A 25356-nucleotide genomic window follows, 5' to 3' on the forward strand; every position below is an offset into this window, starting at 1 on the left:
CTGGAATATTCAATTCCAAATTTTCTTTTTACTAGAAAATGAACATTTCGAGCAATCCTGATATTATTTAGTTGAATTCAGAATCTTTGCATAGCAAATTTGTGTTTTATTGCTAATATTTCAACCACGTGGTAGCTGTCTGACATATGGCGTCGCGGTGTTCATCAAACTTTCATAGCATGCTAAGGAAAATTTGATGCTTTTTGGGGAAAACCGTTGATTCCGGAGACATCGGATTGTTTGCCGATGCGCCAGCTCTAGGTAAAACGAATCCATATGCTCTCTTCGGGAAAAGTGTTCTCCAGACCATTCCCATAGGCCTGACTATACCAGAAGTTGGCGCGTGATTTTCCCAGACCTGTAAGAGCGTTTGAACAAAAGTTCTAATTTCCCATAGTAATTCCATGTAAACTTTAACCCTGATGCGCGCAGCCAGTTTACAACCAAATGAGCTGATATTTGGCATGAAAGTCCCTATAGGCATGCCCTACAAGGGGAACCATACTAAAACTTGATCGGAGAACTTTTTGAAAAACGTACCCACCCTATAGATAGGTTGTAGCGAAAAGGTGCTTTAGGATTAATGTTGACTGAAAATAGCAGAGTGTTGTTTTATCGTTTTAAACAGAATTTGATCTGACCTAGCTTAAATTTCATTGTATCAGCATTTTCCTGCATTCCTGAAAAAATAGTTTAACTGATTAGAAAATGGACTCCTTTTCAAACTTGTTTTTGGATGGATTCCTTTTGAAACTATTTTTTTCAATTTATTTTGAAAACAATATTTCTGAAAATTCATAGCTTCAAACAAAGGCAATTAGATTTTACCTTTTTAACACATTGAAATTTTTGTGTTTATTTTTCGACATCTAACGAGCGGGAATTCCCGGAAAATCGACCATTTTTGGACCTCTCGATTCCCGGGAAATTTGGTCGAAGCAAAATTATATAAACAAATAAAAAAAAATATAAAAATTAGAAATTGTTCAGAACATTGCGTGTTCAGTGTAAGATGTTCAAGTTCGAATGAACCAATGCTTCTCTTATCTTCTAATTCAGAAAGTGTAAATTTTAACTTATTAAAAATTCCAATAACTTTAATTGAAAAACTTAAAATAATGTGGACCCCAAAATTAACCTTCAAGCATACTTAGCAGTTAGCCACAAGAAGAAATTCTAATTTTTTTATATTTTTGTTTATTATTTCTAAGAGTATAATTTTCATATCCATAGCAATAGCAATTCTTATAATCCATTTTTTTATTCTTATTATTTTAATTTCGCTGTATCCAGGTAATTTCCTTTTTTGATGTCATGGAGTAATTTTGTGTTTCGCTTAAACCTCAATATTAAATTATATCTTAGAAAAAAAAACTCTGGAAATCTTTGTAAAGTCCGCCAGATGTGAACATTCGGGTTTTCCAGATCACTATTTCTTCAATGCATGTTTCCAGTTTTAAAAAAGAAAAAAAAATATTAAAATTGTTGTTTTGAGTCGCTATTTATTATATTGTAAAAATCCCGATACTGGGAAATTATATATTAGCTATTTTGTTATTTCACAAAAATCTAATAACAAGTTCATACAACAAGTTGTATTGCAGATTCAGAAAAAAATCAAGAAGTAGATCATAGTTCCCAAAAATAATGAGGCTACTAATTAACGTTTCATTAAATATGCATGAATAAATCGTAACTGAATTCATTGAAAAGAAACACATTTATAACTTTTCATTATACATTACTGGCACTATTGGCATAGTTATAAACACTACCAGGTCCAGGAATTCCCTGAAATTTCCAAATTCAATTCTCGATTCCCGGAAATTGAAAATCTCGAGAATAGTCACCCTCTACACACAAAGCTTTTAGAACCGTTTGTGTAAATGTGAAAATTTAGGCGAAATTACAATGGATAGCCCAACACATGGAATCCATGAAATAAAAAAAATGTATGTGAAAGATAAGCAACTTTATCCATTCCATTAAAACATAACAAAACAAAAATTTTCAAGGAAAATGTTACTAATATTCTTCAAATTATTGACCCTAGAAGCAAAATTAAGTGGAACTTTGTGTTTTCACAAAAAATATTGCTGTTTTTGGAGTTGGAATTTTGCTTTGGTTTAAAATCTAATGGGTCCGCGATAATGGTGTTTCTGCAAATCAAAATTATACAAGAAATTGTAAAATATTTTACTTTTACGACTAAAAAGTTGGTGGGCATGCCAATCTATGCAACTTTGTCGAAGACACCCAAATTTTACTTTTTCACTCTTGCTACAAGCAAATGAATACAAGCAGCAGAATATAATATATTTAGAGCAATTTATGTGCTCTTAAAAAACCAACATTTTTATGTTGAAAAAAAAATATTTTGCTAGAAATTTAACAAAAGTCAAAGCATTTTTTGTGTTAGAAATATTCAATTTAAACACTTCAGTATTTCGAAAACGTAGCTCAATCTCAACGCAACGTTTGCATTTAAAACGATAAAATTATCTCAAATACCATTTTCTCTAAACTTGAAATATCTTATTCTTTTTATTTAAGATTTTCAATAGAAATGTGTAAATTTCAATTAAATAGCTGATAATATAAAAAAAATACTTCAAAACATAAAAAAGCTTGATGGTTCCTGATGCTGGAAAAATGGTGAAACTTAAATTGAATTTTATATACTGTAGTTGAAATATAAAATCTTTAGCTATTTCAAAGAATTGTTATAAAACCCTGAAATTTTTGCCACTTGAGCGCCCCCTTTGATAAATGAATTGAAAGAATTTAATTTTAAATTTAATTCTGGTACAATTATTGAAATAGTTGATTTTGGTGCCCCAAGTGTTATAAGTTATATTTGTAATATGAAAAAAAACGGAATCGACGTAACACCTTATAATGTGGCCCTCTTAAACCTTTCGGTTTCGTCAACGGATCCACAGGTGTGTATCGTTCTTTTTGCGACAAGACTCCGCCTCCCGGGTCTCCTAAGTGTGAAGGTATGGGCACGGGGAGAGGGCACCGAATACCTATATTTACACTTAGAATTTTTTGCGTCCGCCCCGGGATTCGAACCGGCGACCTCTGGATTGTGAGTCCAGTGCGCGGTCCGATTGATCCACACAGGCAGACAACATTTGTAATATTCCGACCAAGATTATCGAGTTATTTTGTAGTCCTACTTTGGCGCCCCTTTTGTTCTGAATACCTTTCTAAGATTTTATAATAACATGACAAATTTGTACAATCATCGTTTTCGGCGCCCCCCAAGGGCTGGCGCCCTTGGCGGTCGCCAACTGCGCCAACCCCTAGGTACGGCGCTGGTAATCTTCTTCTATATATATAAAAAATTTCGATGGTTTTGTTCGAACGCGAATCAGTTGAACACGGAACATCGGATCGAGGTGCTCTTTGTTGCGTTGGGTTCGTATAAGTCCAAGGAAGGTTCTTACGCTAACTAATTGACACTTTGGCCACTCTGGAATTGATTCTGGTGCATCAGCAAATTGTATGGAGAAAGTTACGTAAAATCAAATTTTGATCACAGGAGGCTGAATTAGCAAAAAGCTCAAAACGTCAAAATACAAAAAAGGAGACAAGACGAAGTTTGTCGGGTAAGGCTTGTTTCTATATACTGAGCAATTCCCTGATACTTCGATTAATTCTTTATTCGCTGGCTTTTTATTTGCCTTTATTTACATTAAAAAGCAATTTCAGCAAATCATCCATACAAGTTTCCATACAAATTTGAGGATCGGTCATAAAATAACCTGTATCTTGAGAAGCAATTTTCTGATCGATTATAAAGAAATTCCCCACGAAAACAACATGATTCGAAAAAAAGTTCTCCGATTTGACCAAAATAATTAGACCCGTATTTTTTTTGCCATTAGGGTGACCTACACCACGTTAGGGTGGTCCGAAAAATGCCATTTTCGTCGATTTTTGCAAAAGCACATTTTTCAAAAAATCATAAATCAGCCGATTTTAGCGCGTGACACGTCGAAACCCCCAGTTTTTATTTTCAAAAAATCATCTAGAAATATTGAAAACATAACTTCACCATTTTTTGATATGTTATGTAAAATTCCGAGGAATCAGGTAAAAATATTTTCAGACATAGGCTCTTAGGTCCCGAGACCTTCAAAACAGCATTTTAAGTTTTCATACGACCTTTTTAAAAGTTTTTATCTAGATTTTTGAAACTTCTTACTATTTTTCTCTAACTAATCACCTTTCTTTCGCGTCTAAGACAGCTAAAATCGGATGAAATGACGCGGAGATATGATTTTTTGAAAAAAGTGGTTTTTGAGATAAATGACGAAAATTGCCATTTTTGAACCACTCTAGCACGATGTAGGTCACCCTAATAGCCTAACAAAAAAATACGGGTCTAATTATTTTGGCCAAGCAATCCCCAGACAAATTTTAAGCTCGATCGGAGAACTTTTTTTCGAATCATGCTGTTTTCGTGTGGAATTGCTGTATATGTCTTCGCAAAGTAAGGTAAGGGAATTCAAGAAAAAATGGTTTACATTCTAAAAAAACCCACTATTTTTTTCGCTTTTTATCACAAAAAAACGGATTGCTCAAAAATACAATGAAAATATTGGATTTTTTTTATATATTTAGATTACTAACAATGAGCTATAGAACAAAGTGGTCAACATTTATTTTGCTCTAGATAGAACTTTTTTAAATGTTGATTTTTTTTTAATTTCAATATGATGGTCAAAAAATATTTTTGACTTCATTTTTTGATTTGAAATCGAATTTGCAATTTAAATTTGTCAAGCAGTTTTATGATAAAGTGCACCATTTACAAGTTATGTCCACCTAAAAGTGATTTTTTGTTGTTGTAAAAAGTCTTAAGCAACTTTATTTTGACCTTTTAAAAAGTTACTTTATTCAATAAATTTGAAAATATTTTATTCGGAAAAAATCAGAAAATAGTTGCCAACAGTCTCTGAGATATTGTTACCTAGCTCTCTTTTGCTAACAGCAACAATAAGTAACATGTTGAATATTTTTCAGGTTAATTTATTAGAAATATTTTCAAAGGCGATCAAGCATAATGGTAATGATTTCTACATGTGAGCAGTTCTCTAAAATGTCTCAAAAATATCTATTTTCAATTTCAGTATTTTTGATTATGATGAAACTTTGCTCTTCGATTCTTCAGCTCCAAATAAGCAATTTTGCTTTTTTTTTCTAGATAAAAGCCTCTAATTTGACATTTGTCCATTGAAAAGTGCTTTGCAAATATTCGAAAATCTGTAACTTAAAAAAAGGACTTTCTGATCAATTCGGTATCTTGAGCAAAGTTGAAAGTCATGATTAAAATTGTTCGAAATAATGGGTACACGGAAAAAAATTCCCATTTGAATAATTTACTTTGTATCACAAAAACTCGACTTTGACCAACCCTTTTGCCAGCTTTTGGGCTATAGATTATTGGAATTTATCAAAAATTCAAGCGAAAAATCCTCCAAAAATAATTTTTGGGTGTAAAATAAAATTCGAAATCGAAAAGTACTTTTGTAAAATTAAAAAAACAATTTTAAGGTTTAAATTGTAAAGAAAAAAAATGTGGGCCTTGGAAATTTTATTCCAGAAGAAATAGTGCCAAAAATGTATTTGAAAAGCAGAGGAAATAATCTTAAAGTTTCTTTTTTGGACACTGTCACCGGACTCTAGACAAATACTACTAAATCTGAGGTAATTTTTCAAAAGGACGTAACCTTGCTTCAAACGCCCAAGATCACGTCCTATTGTAAATTTACCTTGAAAATTCACTTGAAAAAGGCCTAAAGAGAATTTTTATCCTGCCAAGGTGTCTTCTCAGAGAATGTAGCTCCTGAAAAAATAAGTTCTCAATTGTCACGTTAATTATTAAATTTAATCAAAATTGAAAGTTAAAATAAAATAACATCTTCTGCAACCTTCCATCCAAAATTCAATCGTTTTGCGCGCATTAGGGACTGAATTGAGTGATCCCAAATTTTGAATTTACAAAAAAAAATCTGATTTTATGTGATAGTAATGTGAGTTTTCAATATTCTTTCAAATATTGCCTTTTTTGAAATTTTGCATTTATCAACCATTAGGAGTGAAACGAACCAGATTCAGATGTAATATAATTCCTCTAAATTGAAAATTTGATGAAAAGGCTTTCTCGGAAATTTCAGGCTGAAGTAGTATTTCTCGGAACAATAAGATTATTACAATACAAAAACAAGGATAAAAACAAATAAAGAAAAAATATTTGCAATATGGAAAAATTAATTGTGTTGTGCTAACCGCTTGCATGATATGATATTACTGCAATTTCAACTGGCAGAGAGACATTACTCCGAAAAGGTAGTAAATTTATGTATTTTTAGTGGTTAACAAAATTTAACATCTTTTTCTGACATAAAAGAGTAACTGTTCCCAGATGTCAGATAAAATTAAAGTTTGTACAAAAAAACGTTCTAAGCGATTTCGAATATTTTGGAAAACATGATTTATTCCATTTGTTCTATACAAGAGACGTTCAATTCTAAAAGTTACGCACCATTTCTCTGATGATGTCACCCTGATCGATTCGAAAGCTTTCCCCACTAATTACACCCCTAAACAAACAGGAAAGCAAACATGTCCTACCGAATTGTCATTGCCATAGAATCACGCACTCATACTCATACAAATACGAGCAAATACACCTTGAAACTGCCCGCCCAACTCGTTCTCCTAATATTCACAACTAATTAGGCCCTGGTGAAACCGATATCGTTAGTGGTTGTGGCAATTTCCTGGCGGCCTCTGCCTCAATGTACACACTCAAAATTATTATAACAACTCGACCCACAAAATCTACGCCATTACGTGTGCGTGTGTTTGTGCGTCTGTGTTTACATTTTGTATAAATATCCGATATGTTTTGTTTACCAAACACACCGAATTTGCTGCTGCCTCGACGATTGCGTCCTGATGCTAACAAAACCCCTTACCTTCCATGTATTATATGTATAATATCGCATTATTATGGATTCTAGTAGGAATGTGAACCTTTATCAAAGAAAACTTATCGAGCTAGATAAATACGATGGAGTGCTGCTAAAATCGAGCTTTGCAACTCATTTTTTACAACACTTGTAATTTTTGTGATGAAAATTACTGTAAAACATCCCTAACCACGCAGTCAGGTGAACCCATCTGTATGTTCTTGAGCAATATTTAGTTTGTACATTTCGTAACTTTCCAATACCTCCCCGGTAGTCCAGGTAGGTCAACGGGAAGGGGACGGCAAAGGGCCTGCAAGGGGGGGGGCGTATGTTTTGTGTAAACAGAGCTGAAGCCGCGTCGGAAAGGAATTAGGCCACATTGATACGAGGTGGCCGTCATCGCTCGCTGGAGGTGCGTTAAAAATAACCACACCAGGTAGTCCGGCTTGCGCGATTGCATAACACTAATATATGTAAGGTTTCCCACCTACAGCGGTGCATTAAAGAAACTTTTGGCGCCAAGGACTCTATTTTGGCACCACAAAATTCGTCAAAAGACGCGGACTGCTTTTCGCGCCAAATGTTTATTTCGCCAGGAATTGTCGGGGAAAATTGGCATTCCCAGACCCGGAGGTCACTGCCCAAAATAAATCCCAGTGTAATTCTGACGGGAGGTGGCGCTATACAGTCATCAATCCGCAACCCGTACTCACTGAGTTCGGTACAACAGATTTAAGTGTACACCGCATAAACAAACAGAAAATTTGTGGCGAGCGGGCACTGTGGCTGACGGTTGAGCAGAAATGTTGGCACTGACCACTGGGACTGAGTCGAAATTCCTGATCCGCTGCGGCAGGCAACTGCACTCTGCTGACGGATTGATGTTCGGTGCTATGGTTCTCGGGTACTGTTGCTAGTTGAATTTGCGTTTGACAAAGACATCGGGACAATACAATTCTCGGATTAGTTTTCAAAAAGCCGTAAGAGCCATTGGTAAACAAAGTCCTTTTTACATCGGTATTCGACCTACTTATGAAAAATTAATATCAAAAACGTTCGAGATTGTTCATCTACACGTCCTTCAAGTGCCCCAAACTAAAAATAAATGAAATTTTGTCTCATTTTCGCGAAAAACGAAAATTAGTGTAAGAGGTCACGGTGGCTTTTACGGCTTTTTGAAAACTCACCGAGAATTTAACTACGTTTATTCGAATATTTACGACCAGGCCATAACTAAATAAAAAATAATTTCATTTTACTCCACATCCATTCAAATTTGATTATTTTAATTATGTTATTATTTTATTTAATAATATTAAATAAGAAACTTGTTTGGCAAACTACAAAAATAAAAAAATATAGAGCAATTCTCTACGAAATCGGTCTTTTTTCTTCAATTTTAATTTTTGTATTTTTTAATCCGGCTGAAACTTTTTTGGTGCCTTCGGTATGCCCAAAGAAGCCATTTTGCATCATTAGTTTGTCCATATAATTTTCCATACAAATTCGGCAGCTGTCCATACAAAAATGATGTATGAAAATTCAAAAATCTGTATCTTTTGAAGGAATTTTTGATCGATTTGGTGTCTTCGGCAAAGTTGTAGGTATGGATACGGACTACACTGGAAAAATAATACACGGTAAAAAAATTTGGTGATTTTTTATTTAACTTTTATCACTAAAACTTGATTTACAAAAACACTATTTTTAATTTTTTTATTTTTGATATGTTTTAGAAGACATAAAATGCCAACTTTTCAGAAATTTCCAGGTTGTGCAAAAATCACTGACCGAGTTATGAATTTTTAATCAATACTGATTTTTCAAAAATCGAAATTTTGGTCGTAAAATTTTTCAACTTCATTTTTCGATGTAAAATCAAATTTGCAATCAAAAGTACTTTGCTGAAATTTTGATAAAGTGCACCGTTTTCAAGTTATAGCCATATTTAAGTGTCTTTTTGAAAATAGTCGCAGTTTTCATTTTTAAATTAGTGCACATGTTTGCCCAGTTTTGAAAAAATATTTTTGAAAAGCTGAGAAAATTCTCTATATTTTGCTTATTCGGACTATGTTGATACGACCTTTAGTTGCTGAGATATTGCAATGCAAAGGTTTAAAAACAGGAAAATTGATGTTTTCTAAGTTTCACCCAAACAACCCACCATTTTCTATCGTCAATATCTCAGCAACTAATGGTCCGATTTTCAATGTTAATATATGAAACAATTGTGAAATTTTCCGATCTTTTCGAAAAAATATTTTTGGAATTTTCAAATCAAGACAAACATTTTAAAAGGGCGTAATATTGAATGTTTGGCCTTTGTGAAATGTTAGTCTTGATTTGAAAATTCCAAAATATTTTTTCGAAGAGATCGGAAAATTTCACAAATGTTTCATATATTAACATTGAAAATCGGACCATTAGTTGCTGAGATATTGACGATAGAAAATGGTGGGTTGTTTGGGTGAAACTTAGAAAACATCAATTTTCCTGTTTTTAAACCTTTGCATTGCAATATCTCAGCAACTAAAGGTCGTATCAACAAAGTCCAAATAAGCAAAATATAGAGAATTTTCTCAGCTTTTCAAAAATATTTTTTCAAAACTGGGCAAACATGTGCACTAATTCAAAAATGAAAACTGCGACTATTTTCAAAAAGTCACTTAAATATGGCTATAACTTGAAAACGGTGCACTTTATCAAAATTTCAGTAAAGTACTTTTGATTGCAAATTTGATTTTACATCGAAAATGAAGTTGAAAAATTTTACGACCAAAATTTCGATTTTTGAAAAATCAGTATTGATTAAAAATTCATAACTCGGTCAGTGATTTTTGCACAACCTGAAATTTCTGAAAAGTTGGCATTTTATGCCTTCTAAAACATATCAAAAATAAAAAAATTAAAAATAGTGTTTTTTGTAAATCAAGTTTTAGTGATAAAAGTTAAATAAAAAATCACCAAATTTTTTTACCGTGTATTATTTTTTCCAGTGTAGTCCGTATCCATACCTACAACTTTGCCGAAGACACCAAATCGATCAAAAATTCCTTCAAAAGATACAGATTTTTGAATTTTCATACATCATTTTTGTATGGACAGCTGCCGAATTTGTATGGAAAATTATATGGACAAACTAATGATGCAAAATGGCTTCTTTGGGCATACCGAAGGCACCAAAAAAGTTTCAGTCGGATTAAAAAATACAAAAAAAATCGAATGACCGAAATCCTAGAGAACTGCTCTATACATATTTTACGTATTTTTCATAAGTGAAATTTGAGATTTTTTTTGCCTTTTGCTGAAATAATGCTTTTTTTGAAATTCGATTATCCAAACCGTTTTTTCCGAAGATTTCAGATAGTATATTCTGAACCTTATTTAGTTTTATATAATGAAGTATCGTTTGCTCCATACAAAAACAGAGAATGACAATAGTTTGAAAGCTAGCCTGGACTTTTTTTAAACTAACACTGGAAAACCCAACGCAGCTGTCTATTAAAACATATTTTGTAAATATACAAAAAGAAGCTGGAGGTTCTGTATTGCTTAGCTAATCAATACCGGTATGCTCTTTTGTACTAAGCTTGCTGGAATTCCAAAAAATATTTTGTGTTAGAGCACATGAAATTTGAAGAAGTTCTCCTGTAATAAAAATCTTTCGCTTGATCGTTTTAGCTTTAAAGCTTTTTAGGAAACACGTTATTCCTGACCCCGTTTTTTGCATCAATACAATTTGAGACACTCACTTATTATCGTTACGAAATTAAAAAAAAAAATCTTCTAATTTCATGGCCTACTGTGCTCTAACACAATAAATTGTAGAAAATGGATGGATTAGTAAAACATTTGCTAAGCGATACAGGACTTTCCAACTTAAAAACATGATATCTCAAGAAATACTTAGTGCTCGTCCAAAGGATTTAAAAATGCATTTTTTTTTAATTTATGCGCAAAATTGTCATATCTGGCAGCACTGTGCAGTGGTCCTGATCGCAAAATTAAGTGGAAATGGATTTTCCAAAAACTGGTGTAGTTTTGGAGCTTTGGTGTCTTCAAAAGAGTTGTTGCAAATGTGAAAAGGAAACTTTTGATTTGGTTGAAAATAAGGTTGGTTCACGATTAGGATGATTTTGAAAATCTAACTTTTCAGGTATATTTTTGGTTTTTTTTGTTTTCCAGAAAGTTGCTGGGCTTGCCAATTTAAGGAGCTTTGTCGAAGAAACCAATATTTTATCTCGCAATCAACGCCTTCTACGACCAAATTTAGAGAAAGCATCTGAGCAAACTTCAAAATTCAGTTTTATTTTAACATAGCAATTCATGGTTCAGTTTTTGAGAAAAGTGAGAGCCCTAAAAAACGAAATAACTTTTTTTACAGGTCAATTTGGACTTCAATTTGGTCAATAGTTACATGTAATTTAAAGGTTGTTTACCGGAATTTAAAAAAAAATATACTCTCTCGTTGTCAATATTGAAGGGACCGTCAAGAGCGGGAGTTATCAAGTAATAGAACGAAAAATAAAGGCAATATATTTGAAGGGACCGAAAAATTTATTGACAGTTGGAGCAATATTGATATCGAGAAGATCGACAGACAGAGAGTCCACTGTATTAACGAAGTGTTGATAAAATCTAATTTTTTACAGATTTTTGCATAAACTACTATTCTAAATAGCCGATAAACATTATTTTTCAAATGGCAAAGTTCGGTCCGAATTTTTCTTTTCAAGATTTTCGTTTATAATGTTCCAATCCTTCGAAAAAAAAATCAGGAGATTTTTTCGAAAAGATCTAATAAACTTTTTTTTTTTTTTTGCTTTTAGGGTGTTTTAATTAAAGCGACATCCAAAAAGCAAAAAAAAATTAAATTTTGTTTGCTGGATCTTTTGTTAAAAAAAGTCAAGATTTTCAAAATTTCCAAATGAAGCCTAATATTTCAAAATAGTCAAAATATACAATTTTGAAAAAATATTGCTCCGCTGCATTTTCATAACTTAAAAATTTGAAATAAATTTTATGCTTTTTCGTTCAATTCACTTTTAGGATTAAGAGCATAAAAAACAAATATTACAGTTTTAATGATAAACATCATTCAAATTATAAATAATTCATTAAATAATCAAAATATTCAAAAGTGCCTAATTTAAAATAAGTAGACTAAAATTTTGTCAACACTTTTTTTAAATTGCTTTCAACTCATTGCAAATTTCTCTTTAAATTTGTTTTGAAGGTTTTTTTAACCTTGATTTCGATTATTTTAAATCTAGGATTCGAAACTTCTCCATTTATCAATGACTCGATGATCTGGCCAACACCCCCCATTGTTGTTTGAAAATAGTTGATCCGTCGGACTCTGCACGACGGGCGGGCGTCCGTCCCCCGTCGGTAGCTCACCCTGCGTGACTTTTGTTTGCCAAATTCCCCAGCGATGCAGTAATTCTGCATGGACGTGCTGAGAGGATTTTTGCGATAACATTTGCTGAGGGGTTTTACAGTTGCAAGAAGAAATAAAGTTTTCGAATATTTGGTGAAGTTTACAAACATAAAAAAATTAGAAAACAATTTTGAACAAATATCAAGAGATAAACTAAAATTAAAAGAAAGGTTCGTGTGCCAATGCTGATTTGATAATTTTGCAAATTTTCGGATAGCTCAGTCATGTGCAGTGTTTTTACGGTGAATAATAACCCAGACTTAGATGATCAGTTTCTGTCTAAGCTAAACATAGAAAATTGAATGTTTAATCTCAATTAAAAATGCTCATAATTCCAAACCACTTCCTCAACTTTTCCCTTGACACCAAGATCAAGAATCTGCTTGCTGAAATTCTTCCACTCTCTTTCGCCACCGGCAGTGTTGTTAGACAACACACCCTGCGCGCGACTTTTACACAACTTGTCAAACCTTTCGGTTTCTGTTCCCATCCGGACAGACGTTGGCGTCAGGGCATCGCGCCACTATAGAACACTTGTCTTCCTTTCTGCTGGCGGTTTGCCGCTAGACAACCCCAAGTGTCCAAAAATAGCTGGCCAAAAATTCGTCTACTCTTCCTGAATTCCTCGTCACCACCGCCACTACCGCAATTTGTCACCGAATGGACAAGTTCTGAATGATTTTTTTTTATTCCGTACTAAACCAAATATTTTGGAATTTTCACATTTTTTGCAAAATTATTACAAATCTTCAAAAAACGTCCGCAGCTCAGCAGAAATTGGACGCTATCATTCAACCAGAAGAAAATTTGGCTTTCTGGCACGCGCGTGTCCGCCCACATTCGTTCAGTGTTTATACTTTGTCACTTGAAAGTCACGCAGCATATATTCTGGCATCATATACGAGAGGGCAGGAATTGGACATGGTTTCAGAATTTCTATATGAGAGCATCGACCCACACGTCTCAGACATTCAAATTCGGTAAATTTTAACTGTCTCCACATTTTGGAAAGAATTCGTTAAAGTTGTCCAAATTTATGGAATGATTCGTCTTTTGTTTCTAAAAATTAACAATTTCAACATGAAAACTTCCAAAAGTGACGTTTAGACAATTTAACTTAATCCCTTTTCGAATGACACTCTTCAAATTGTCCCCAATTGCCGCCGAAATGGATCCCGAAATCGTGCAACGTTCGACGACACTTTTGTCAGCCGCGAAATGGTGGTAGCGTGAGACTTGCGATTCGTTAATCGACCGGAATTTGAGTAATTTGAATGAATACCGCGAACGAGCGAGTTAAACGGCTTAAACGTGGCGTTTAAAATGGGGGGAAAATTTTTCTGTTTTTTTTTTTTTTTTGCTTGCAAATTGAGCTGCCCACAGTTTTTCGGTGGCGTTAAGTAGGACACATTTTGCGAATAGCGGAGAGTTTCATGTAATTTTGTAATTCAACGATTTTTTTTTAATTGCTTTCAGATTGATGTCAAGATTGGCGAAGAGAACCCTTCCGTGCTGTTGACCCTGGTAAGTGAATTGTACAATAATCACAAAAAAAAAAATCTAAATAATCAAGATACATTAAAATTGAATGACGCGCTTCGGTCCCGAGCAGGGATGGAATAATCGCAAAAAATATAATCACTTGCGAACTTTCTTCACCCGCAAAAGAGAGTGGAGGCAGATAACGCAAACGAAAATCGCTCCCGAACTTCTCCAAGAAAATCAATCCGCTGGTGATTTTTTGTGAATTTCCTTGTTAGCACCGCTTAAGGGGTTATATACATGTAAATCGGCAAACATGTCAAGGGTTGCACAGTGGGCGAAATGGTACCCAAAATCGGACTTAATTGAACGCGGCTGGTTCCCTGGTATGAAAAATAGTGTTTCTTATGTAAAAAAAATCCGGGGAATCGATTGGTGATGGTTTCATCCACCGCACGAAACGGCAAAGGGTCCATTTTGCCCCAATTCCCCATTTTTTAACATTTTTTCTTGAAAATCGGTCTGTATTTAGAGCGAAGGCTTTATGCGGCCATCCAAAATGCACTTAACTTATGTGAAAATGTCCCAGGAATCCAGTGAAAATAACCACTTGCACCGCAAATACCATCTAGGGTCCATTTAACCCCAATTCCGCTATAAAAGCATTTTTGGCCATTTTCAAATGTTAGGTCAGATTTTACAAATCTGAAAAAATTTTTATCGTAAAGATCAGACAATTTTACATAAGAATGACGATTTGCACTTGATTGTTTGACACATTTATGTTGATATAGAAATTAAACTAAATAAAAAGATTGAAGAATCAGTTTTGGGCCAATTTTCCCAAACGCAGAATAAACTGCATTTTACATAATTTTTATTTTTATCAACATAAATGTGTCAAACAATCAAGTGCAAATCGTCATTCTTATGTAAAATTGTCTGATCTTTACGATAAAATATTTTCAGATTTGTAAAATCTGATCTAACATTTGAAAATGGCCAAAAATGCTTTTATAGCGGAATTGGGGTTAAATGGACCCTAGATGGTATTTGCGGTGCAAGTGGTTATTTTTACTGGATTCCTGGGACATTTTCACATAAGTTAAGTGCATTTTGGAAGGCCGCATAAAGCCTCCGCTCTAAATACAGACCGATTTTCAAGAAAAAAATGTTAAAAAATGGGGAATTGGGGCAAAATGGACCCTTTGCCGTTTCGTGCGGTGGATGAAACCATCACCAATCGATTCCCCGGATTTTTTTACATAAGAAACACTATTTTTCATACCAGGGAACCAGCCGCGTTCAATTAAGTCCGATTTTGGGTACCATTTCGCCCACTGTGGGTTGGTATTGGCACACACGCAAACTTTTTTCAAATTTGTTTTCAGGACTTTAACATAAACATTTTTAACTATTATCAACATAAATTTGAAGACATTTGGTTGCATCATTGCCAAGATATAGCTATTTGAAGTTAGCAGTTTCAAAAAACGGGTGCCACGATATCTCAACACTGCTTCGACCAAATCGGCTCAAAATTTTTGTGAAGACTAATTAAACCGGTTCCGTGTGCATGACGAAGGTCGATTTTCAAAAAGTTTATTTTAAAAAAAGATAAAAATATTTTTGTGTTTTTCATTCGTGCACACAAGATATGTCTTGAGAGTCTTCACCCCAAATTTCAGCCAATTTGGTCCATCCAATCTCGAGATATCGTGGCACCCGTAAATCAACTCGGTGTTCCGAGAAAAACGTTCACAAAGTTTGACAGTCCGCTTTGCGCATGGCAGAACTTTAAACATAAATCGTCTTCTACTCACTTAAAACATTACATACCTTCATGAAACTTTCAGGAGTGATAGGAATTAATTTTTTTAAAGGATTTAATAAATAATCGGAAATATGAAAAATTTAGATTTTCTACATGTATGTTACCCCTTAATGTTATTTATTCCGTTTTGTTTACACACATTGCCCATCTACAAAAGTGACAGATCATTTTTCGACTTATGACTTTACACTTGCATGTGTAGTAGTGAAAAGATGTTTCGCCGACTAATCAAGATAATGATTTTCTTAGATTCCTCTTACCGATCTTTCGTGCACTTACTCCCTTCGGATTTTTTTTCTTGATGAACGTCCAAAGAGTTTCTTTTGATGTTGATTATTCCATCGCTGGTCCCGAGACAGAATTATTAGTTTTCATACGTCTTTTCCAAATATGGGGCTGGATTTTGAAGCTCCAAACTATGTTTCTCTTAAAGCGGAGTTTAAATATTTTTTAATATGTTTCAACGAAAATCTACAAAATTTTTAATTTCGGACCATTCTAACTGGGCGTAGGTCACCCTGATAGCCAACAAATTTTACGTTGAATTGTTGTTATCAATAATCAATAAATATCAATAAATAATATTGTTGAGTACTTTTTTCTAATAATCCTTTGGCCATAAGTTTCCTACCTTGATAAAACATTTTAAAAAGTGAGCGAGGTTTACAAAAAAAAAAACTTATTTTCTGAAGGTAAACAGATTTTATCCTGTTGATGAATCTGAGCCGAAAAAACTTTAAATATAAATTTTCACAGCATTCAAATGAAGTTATAATACATTTTTTTTAAAGGTCAAATAAACCAAATTTTAAGTTTTTGCTTTTTGGGTGTTTTTTAATAGCCCTGACTCAAGGCGGTTTCAAAACACAAAAAGCAGAGACTGGAAATTTGGTTTATTGAACCTTTGCAAAAAAAATCCAGATATTATTTCCATTTTGCAACCTTTTTTCAAAACTTTAATAACATTTTGAGGCAAATAACTGAGGTTGATATTGGCTAAACTTAAAAAAAACAGATGACATTTTTCCTTTCTGTTACCATAATTAAAACAAAATGAACTTCATAGCTTTTTTGGCCAAGAGTCAAGTTTTTTAGTAATATTCTAATTTTTCAGCAAAAAAAAAACATTAAAAATATACTTTTTAATAAAAAAAAGTCTGATTTTTTATGCACAAATGAAGCCTCTAAAATTTTCAGAAGGCATGTTTTATTCTGATGTGCGACGAAAGGTCGAAGGACATAAGGTCGAAAAACATAAGGTCGAAAGGACAAAAAGTGTAAAGTGGGCAAAAAGTCGAAAGGACAAAAGGTCGAAAGGCAAAAGGTCGAATGGACAAAGGGCCGAATGTGAAAAAAATGAACCAAAAAACAAAAATAATTTTATTTTATTTAAACATGTGCAGAAATAGTCGGACTACCAATTAATTTTTGAAAAAATGTATGTTTTACTCGGATTTGCGACAAAAGGTCGAAGAACATAAGGTCGAATGGACAAAAGGTTGAAAGTGAGCAAAAAGTCGAAATGACAAAAGGTCGAAAGGCATAAGGTAGAATGGACAAAAGCCCGAATGGACAAAAAGTCGAATGTGGAAAAAAATAACCAAAAAACAAAAAAAAATCTATTTGAATATGTGCAGAAATAGTCGGACTACCAATTAATTTTTGAAAAAGAAAAAACATTTTCTTTTTACAAATCCGTAATTTTTTTCTGTAAGTTTATCCAATGATCAGTTCGTTTAAATAAATAGAGAATCTTCCAAAAAAGTCTTTTTTTATATTTTTCCAATCCTTTTTTGTGATTATATTGTATCATCACATTCTTTCAAACTTGAGCAGTTCTTTGAAATAAAAATTTTCTGACGCCTAAAAACATTTTAAGAGATTTTTCATTCTTTTTAAACCAACTTTTCTCGATGGTTATTTGTTGATTTTAACCATTTTTTCAAACATGAGCTTTTCTTTCAAAAAATGTCCGACTTTGAATGAATTTTGTTTTTTTTTCTAATTTCAAACACAACTTATTCTTGATTATCGTAACATTTCGGTTCCAAAATTTCTAATGTTCTAGAAACGCTTCCCAGTCACGTCACCCCTCAACAAGTCCGGGGGGCCGCCATTACGCCCCGGCTAGACGGTGCGTAGACACACAGCCTTTGCCAAAAAATAAAACTTAGCACACTACAATAATAAATATTCGGGTGGCCTTGTTCCGTGAGCGACGTCGTTCAAGGTGTGCGTACACGGAGGGAAGTTTTGTTTATAAATTGGATATAATTAATTCGATTTTTAGTTTTAAAATATAATCAAAGTTTGAAAATCTGATGAAAATTTTATCATTTTTTTTCTGTCAGTATTTAAATTAAACAAAATTGCTCAAAACTAGTCAAACAAAAAAAATTATACAACATTTTTCTGAGTGTTCTTACGTTGAGTCAACATTCCGGTAAACCTCCGAAATTGCACCAAAAAACCGGCAACTACAAGATGTAGGTATGTCGATGGCAGTCAAACGCGTCGTCGACGGCAGCGGCAATAAAGTGGTTTGATCGATTTGTCTTTATTACTGAAATCGGAGTTCAGCTCCTCAGTTCGGAGGTAGAATTAAAATGGCTGGCAAACTGGCCACATAAAATTATGACCTTGCTTTTAAAGATTTAAGTTTTTATATAAGGTTTCTTAACACTTAAGAAATTTTAATTTTAAATATTTGCAACATTTGTTTGTTTTGTCACGATGACTTCCACGGAGCCTTTTATCAGCGATTACATTGAATTGTTCTCTCAACTTTGTAAACATCACATATTTTTGATAAGACCTTATCACTGCTTTAAATGGTCTTTTGCCCAAACTTGGCGTAGTATGATGACTAAGTGTCGTTTTATTGTGCCGTAATTTCCACTGAACTTGTTGTCAATGAATCGGTTTTGTTATTGTTTGAACAGTTGGCAAATCGACACCCGTAAATCAACTCGGTGTTCCGAGAAAAACGTTCACAAAGTTTGACAGTCCGCTTTGCGCATGGCAGAACTTTAAACATAAATCGTCTTCTACTCACTTAAAACATTACATACCTTCATGAAACTTTCAGGAGTGATAGGAATTAATTTTTTTAAAGGATTTAATAAATAATCGGAAATATGAAAAATTTAGATTTTCTACATGTATGTTACCCCTTAATGTTATTTATTCCGTTTTGTTTACACACATTGCCCATCTACAAAAGTGACAGATCATTTTTCGACTTATGACTTTACACTTGCATGTGTAGTAGTGAAAAAGATGTTTCGCCGACTAATCAAGATAATGATTTTCTTAGATTCCTCTTACCGATCTTTCGTGCACTTACTCCCTTCGGATTTTTTTTCTTGATGAACGTCCAAAGAGTTTCTTTTGATGTTGATTATTCCATCGCTGGTCCCGAGACAGAATTATTAGTTTTCATACGTCTTTTCCAAATATGGGGCTGGATTTTGAAGCTCCAAACTATGTTTCTCTTAAAGCGGAGTTTAAATATTTTTTAATATGTTTCAACGAAAATCTACAAAAATTTTTAATTTCGGACCATTCTAACTGGGCGTAGGTCACCCTGATAGCCAACAAATTTTACGTTGAATTGTTGTTATCAATAATCAATAAATATCAATAAATAATATTGTTGAGTACTTTTTTCTAATAATCCTTTGGCCATAAGTTTCCTACCTTGATAAAACATTTTAAAAAGTGAGCGAGGTTTACAAAAAAAAAAACTTATTTTCTGAAGGTAAACAGATTTTATCCTGTTGATGAATCTGAGCCGAAAAACTTTAAATATAAATTTTCACAGCATTCAAATGAAGTTATAATACATTTTTTTAAAGGTCAAATAAACCAAATTTTAAGTTTTTGCTTTTGGGTGTTTTTAATAGCCCTGACTCAAGGCGGTTTCAAAACACAAAAAGCAGAGACTGGAAATTTGGTTTATTGAACCTTGCAAAAAATCCAGATATTATTTCCATTTTGCAACCTTTTTCAAAACTTTAATAACATTTTGAGGCAAATAACTGAGGTTGATATTGGCTAAACTTAAAAAAACAGATGACATTTTTCCTTTCTGTTACCATAATTAAAACAAAATGAACTTCATAGCTTTTTGGCCAAGAGTCAAGTTTTTAGTAATATTCTAATTTTTCAGCAAAAAAACATTAAAAATATACTTTTTAATAAAAAAAAGTCTGATTTTTTATGCACAAATGAAGCCTCTAAAATTTTCAGAAGGCATGTTTTATTCTGATGTGCGACGAAAGGTCGAAGGACATAAGGTCGAAAAACATAAGGTCGAAAGGACAAAAAGTGTAAAGTGGGCAAAAAGTCGAAAGGACAAAAGGTCGAAAGGCAAAAGGTCGAATGGACAAAGGGCCGAATGTGAAAAAAATGAACCAAAAAACAAAAATAATTTTATTTTATTTAAACATGTGCAGAAATAGTCGGACTACCAATTAATTTTTGAAAAAATGTATGTTTTACTCGGATTTGCGACAAAAGGTCGAAGAACATAAGGTCGAATGGACAAAAGGTTGAAAGTGAGCAAAAAGTCGAAATGACAAAAGGTCGAAAGGCATAAGGTAGAATGGACAAAAGCCCGAATGGACAAAAAGTCGAATGTGGAAAAAAATAACCAAAAAACAAAAAAAAATCTATTTGAATATGTGCAGAAATAGTCGGACTACCAATTAATTTTTGAAAAAGAAAAAACATTTTCTTTTTACAAATCCGTAATTTTTTTCTGTAAGTTTATCCAATGATCAGTTCGTTTAAATAAATAGAGAATCTTCCAAAAAAGTCTTTTTTTATATTTTTCCAATCCTTTTTTGTGATTATATTGTATCATCACATTCTTTCAAACTTGAGCAGTTCTTTGAAATAAAAATTTTCTGACGCCTAAAAACATTTTAAGAGATTTTTCATTCTTTTTAAACCAACTTTTCTCGATGGTTATTTGTTGATTTTAACCATTTTTTCAAACATGAGCTTTTCTTTCAAAAAATGTCCGACTTTGAATGAATTTTGTTTTTTCTAATTTCAAACACAACTTATTCTTGATTATCGTAACATTTCGGTTCCAAAATTTCTAATGTTCTAGAAACGCTTCCCAGTCACGTCACCCTCAACAAGTCCGGGGCCGCCATTACGCCCCGGCTAGACGGTGCGTAGACACACAGCCTTTGCCAAAAAATAAAACTTAGCACACTACAATAATAAATATTCGGGTGGCCTTGTTCCGTGAGCGACGTCGTTCAAGGTGTGCGTACACGGAGGGAAGTTTTGTTTATAAATTGGATATAATTAATTCGATTTTTAGTTTTAAAATATAATCAAAGTTTGAAAATCTGATGAAAATTTTATCATTTTTTTTCTGTCAGTATTTAAATTAAACAAAATTGCTCAAAACTAGTCAAACAAAAAAAATTATACAACATTTTTCTGAGTGTTCTTACGTTGAGTCAACATTCCGGTAAACCTCCGAAATTGCACCAAAAAACCGGCAACTACAAGATGTAGGTATGTCGATGGCAGTCAAACGCGTCGTCGACGGCAGCGGCAATAAAGTGGTTTGATCGATTTGTCTTTATTACTGAAATCGGAGTTCAGCTCCTCAGTTCGGAGGTAGAATTAAAATGGCTGGCAAACTGGCCACATAAAATTATGACCTTGCTTTTAAAGATTTAAGTTTTTATATAAGGTTTCTTAACACTTAAGAAATTTTAATTTTAAATATTTGCAACATTTGTTTGTTTTGTCACGATGACTTCCACGGAGCCTTTTTATCAGCGATTACATTGAATTGTTCTCTCAACTTTGTAAACATCACATATTTTTGATAAGACCTTATCACTGCTTTAAATGGTCTTTTGCCCAAACTTGGCGTAGTATGATGACTAAGTGTCGTTTTATTGTGCCGTAATTTCCACTGAACTTGTTGTCAATGAATCGGTTTTGTTATTGTTTGAACAGTTGGCAAATCGACAACAATATTTATCTATATCGGCGCAACGTCGAAATTTCACATGACATTTGTAATCGCATTTCCTGCGAAATCTGAAATCAACAAAAAAGCGTTGCTCAGTCATCACTTTGACTGGTGGTCGAGGTTACAGTTCGGTAGCAGGTTCGAAAATTGCAAACCGGCATTTGGTCTTGAAAAATTGTTCCTAATTTCCTTGAATTTTGCGCACGACAGGTTGAGCGTGCGGTTTGGTTCCGAAAAAAAAAATCAGCACAGACAGAAGTGACCACCTTGGGCTCAATTCATTGCTTCCTGCCAATCACCAGCAGCCGTAGATCAGACCAGACCACAGACAACTGAATCGGTGATGGGGCGAGAAGCTGTCAACTTTGGAACTCTTAAATGGAGTAGATTTTTTTGTTGACATTTAAGGCTGGTACAAATATTTTTAAAAGTTTTTGTCACCCCCCTTTAAAATTGGCCCGAAAAATCAGGGGGCAAAAAAAATATTTTTACAATAAACTTCAAAATTTCAATGAAAATTCAAGTGCAACCAGCTGAAATCAAATTAAAATACATTCTCCTGCGTTTAAAATCATTTTTAGCATTTTTGGGTTTATTAAAAAATCTTAAGATTTTTTTGAAAATTTTCGATGCAATTTTTTTTTTCATTACAATTTTTGTTTTTGTCAGATCTTAGATTTTGAAAACTAATGATTGCAAAACAACTGAAATAGCGTAAAATGCTTTTAAAACACTTTTTTCATTTAAATGTGAAGACTATGGCTTGTTATTTAAATTTTTATATTTTTATTTTTGCCCCCTTGACCTCGGCCAGGGCCGAGGACAAAAACTTTTTAAATATTTGCATCGGCCTAATTGAATATTTATAATTGGTTTATTAATTTGTCAAATGATATGTTTAAAACACATGAAAATAATTTTTATATGTTAAGATAAAAATAAAACACAAAATCGGTATGCAAAAAATCAGAGATTTAAATTGAATAGAAATTCAACATTACGCCGTTTTGAAATGTTAGTCTTGATTTAAGAAAATAATATTGTTTTCGAAAATTTCACGATTTTTTTCACGTTTTAGCTTTGAAAATTTTCAACTTCATTTTTTGATGTAAAATCAAATTTAGTGAAATTTTGATTAAGTGCACCGTTTTCAAGTTAAGGCCAGTTTTTGGTAACTTTTTTGAAAATAGTCGCAGTTTTTCATTTTCAAAATTTAGTGCACATGTTAGCCTACCTTTGAAAAAAATATTTTTGAAAATCTGAGAAAAAAATATTATTTTCGAAGAGATCGGAAAATTTCACGAATGTTTCATATTTTTACATTGTAAATAGGACCATTATTTGCTGAGATATCGACGTCAGAAAACGGTGGGTTGTTTGGGTGTGACTTAGAAAACTTCAATTTTCCTTTTTCAAACACTTGCATGGCAATATCTCAGCAACTAAGGGTCGTATCAGCAAAGTTCAAAAGAAAAATATAGAGAATTTTCTCAGCTTTTCAAAATATTTTTTCAAAGGTGCGCAAACATGTGCACTAATTTAAAAAATTGAAAAACTGCGACTATTTTCAAAAAAGTTACCTAAAAATGGCCTTAACTTGAAAACGATGCGCTTTATCAAAATTTCACTGAAGTACTTTTTGATTGCAAATTTGATTTCACATCGAAAAATGAAGTTGAAAAATTTGTGCGACCAATATTTCGATTTTTTGAAAAAAAAACAGTATTGATTCAAAAATGCATAACTCGGTCAAAGATTTTTTGCACAACCTGGAAATTTCTGAAAAATTGGCATTTGATGTCCTCTAAAACATATCAAAAAATGAAAAAAAATAAAAAAAATATTCTTTTGAAAATCAAGTTTAAGTGACAAAAAATTAAATAAAAAAAATCACCAAAAATGTTTTACCGTGTATCATTTTTTTTTTCAGTGTAGTCCATATCCATACCTACAACTTTGTCCAAGACACCAAATCGATCAAAAAATTCCTTCAAAATATACAGATTTTTGAATTTTCAAACATCATTTTTGTATGGACAGCTGCCAAATTTGTATGGAAAATTATATGGAAAAACTAATGATGCAAAATGGCTTCTTTGGGCATACCGAAGGCACCAAAAAAATTTAAGTCGGATTAAAAAATAAAAAAAAAATCGATTTACTGAAATCTGAGAGAAATCGACCGATTTCGTAGAGAATTGCTCTTATAGAAATGTTTTTTCAGCCAAATCATTTTTAATGATCTGGTCATGTTAGAAAAGTGCTTAAGAACCAAAAAATAAGCTAATTATTTTCTAATAACTAGTCATGACGAAAAGAATGCCAAAACTCCCAGAAATTTCTAAAAATCCCTTCTTTTAAATTTTTTAGTGAACAGCATTTTAGCATTTTTTTTAACACACGCAAATTTTTTTTAATGATGTTAACTACAGTTCGATTCTCTACAATTTGTTTTCCATTCGTTGAAAATCCCGCACCCAAAACCCAAAATCTATTTTTGTTAATCCTTGATACAGTCAATCTTAAAAGTTATCCAAATTAACATAAAAACGGAAAAATTTAAGTTGGTAAAGTGATCCAAAATCGAAATCGTGAAAAAAGGTTAAACAAAAACTTTTAATAAGAGTGTAAAACCTTTTTTTTTTTTGATAGTCCTAATCTGTACCAACAAATTTGCAGAAGATGCCAAGTCAATCAGAAAATACTGAAAATACCGTCTTAAGTTATAGAAGTTCGACGAAATGTGGAAGGTGTAAAATTTATAGGTATCATATTACCACTTTTATGATGTAATGGTTAATTTTACTTCAGAACAAAACCATTAAGGAATTGACTGTTTAATTTGAAATGAGTACCAAAAAATCTAAATTTGAATAAATAGTTTGTATTCATTGCTATATTTTTCATGTTAACTTTAAAATTATTTGATAAATTTTGAGCTTGGAAATAGGTTTTCTTGCAAATTTCAGACAGTCAATGGCAAAATCAACATTGCTATTGTCGGTTACATTACACACAAACACTTTTGTACACAACACGAATTGTTAGGCTAGGCCGGTGCGCGCATATGTGTATATGACGGCCAAGATCGCAACGAAAAAAAAAACCGTTCGCAATGAGTACATAAACGCGAATTGCGAAAACAAAACAAAAACACAACGATAGAAAGAAGAAGCTTTGCAAAATATTTTCATTGCCTAAATTCGCGCTCAGCAGCGAAAAAAGCAACATTAACAAAAACAAGTAAAAGCAACCGCGAGTATGATGGGTGTATTGAAGAAGAAGTGTGGCAAAAAGAAAATGAAGTAACAAGAAAAAAGGCTGATGAAATAAGGTGGAAGTTTTTCGTGAAGGTGAGCAATTTCACAATGCGCAGCGCGCGATGTGTAGAAAATAAATAATCAAAATAGAAAGAGGAGCAAAATAGAAAACCAAAACAACGCACTTTTTCCCGCAACAGTTCGTGGGGGAGAGTGCGAGCTGCTTCGATCGAGTAACGGTCTTTGTGGGGGGCGCTAATTTTGGATCTTTTTTGGTGGAAAATTTTGAAGAGAAATTTTTTTCGATTACCTTGCTTTTATCGAGTTAATGAATGTAATCAGGCGTG

At 33.0% G+C, this 25356-nt stretch overlaps 1 protein-coding gene across 2 annotated transcripts in view; it reads left to right on the forward strand.

Annotated features, from left to right (window-relative positions):
- Window positions 1-25356, forward strand: part of LOC6048552 (xaa-Pro dipeptidase) — a 150564-nt gene that overhangs the window by 97782 nt on the left and 27426 nt on the right. For both annotated transcript variants that reach the window (XM_038256925.1, XM_038256926.1), the window contains one exon: window positions 13903-13950. In XM_038256925.1, coding sequence (XP_038112853.1) covers window positions 13903-13950 — 48 coding nt within the window. The remainder of the gene's footprint in view (window positions 1-13902; window positions 13951-25356) is intronic.

This window comes from Culex quinquefasciatus, chromosome 2 (genome assembly GCF_015732765.1).
Source record: "Culex quinquefasciatus strain JHB chromosome 2, VPISU_Cqui_1.0_pri_paternal, whole genome shotgun sequence".
Taxonomy (NCBI): Eukaryota; Metazoa; Arthropoda; class Insecta; order Diptera; family Culicidae; genus Culex; species Culex quinquefasciatus.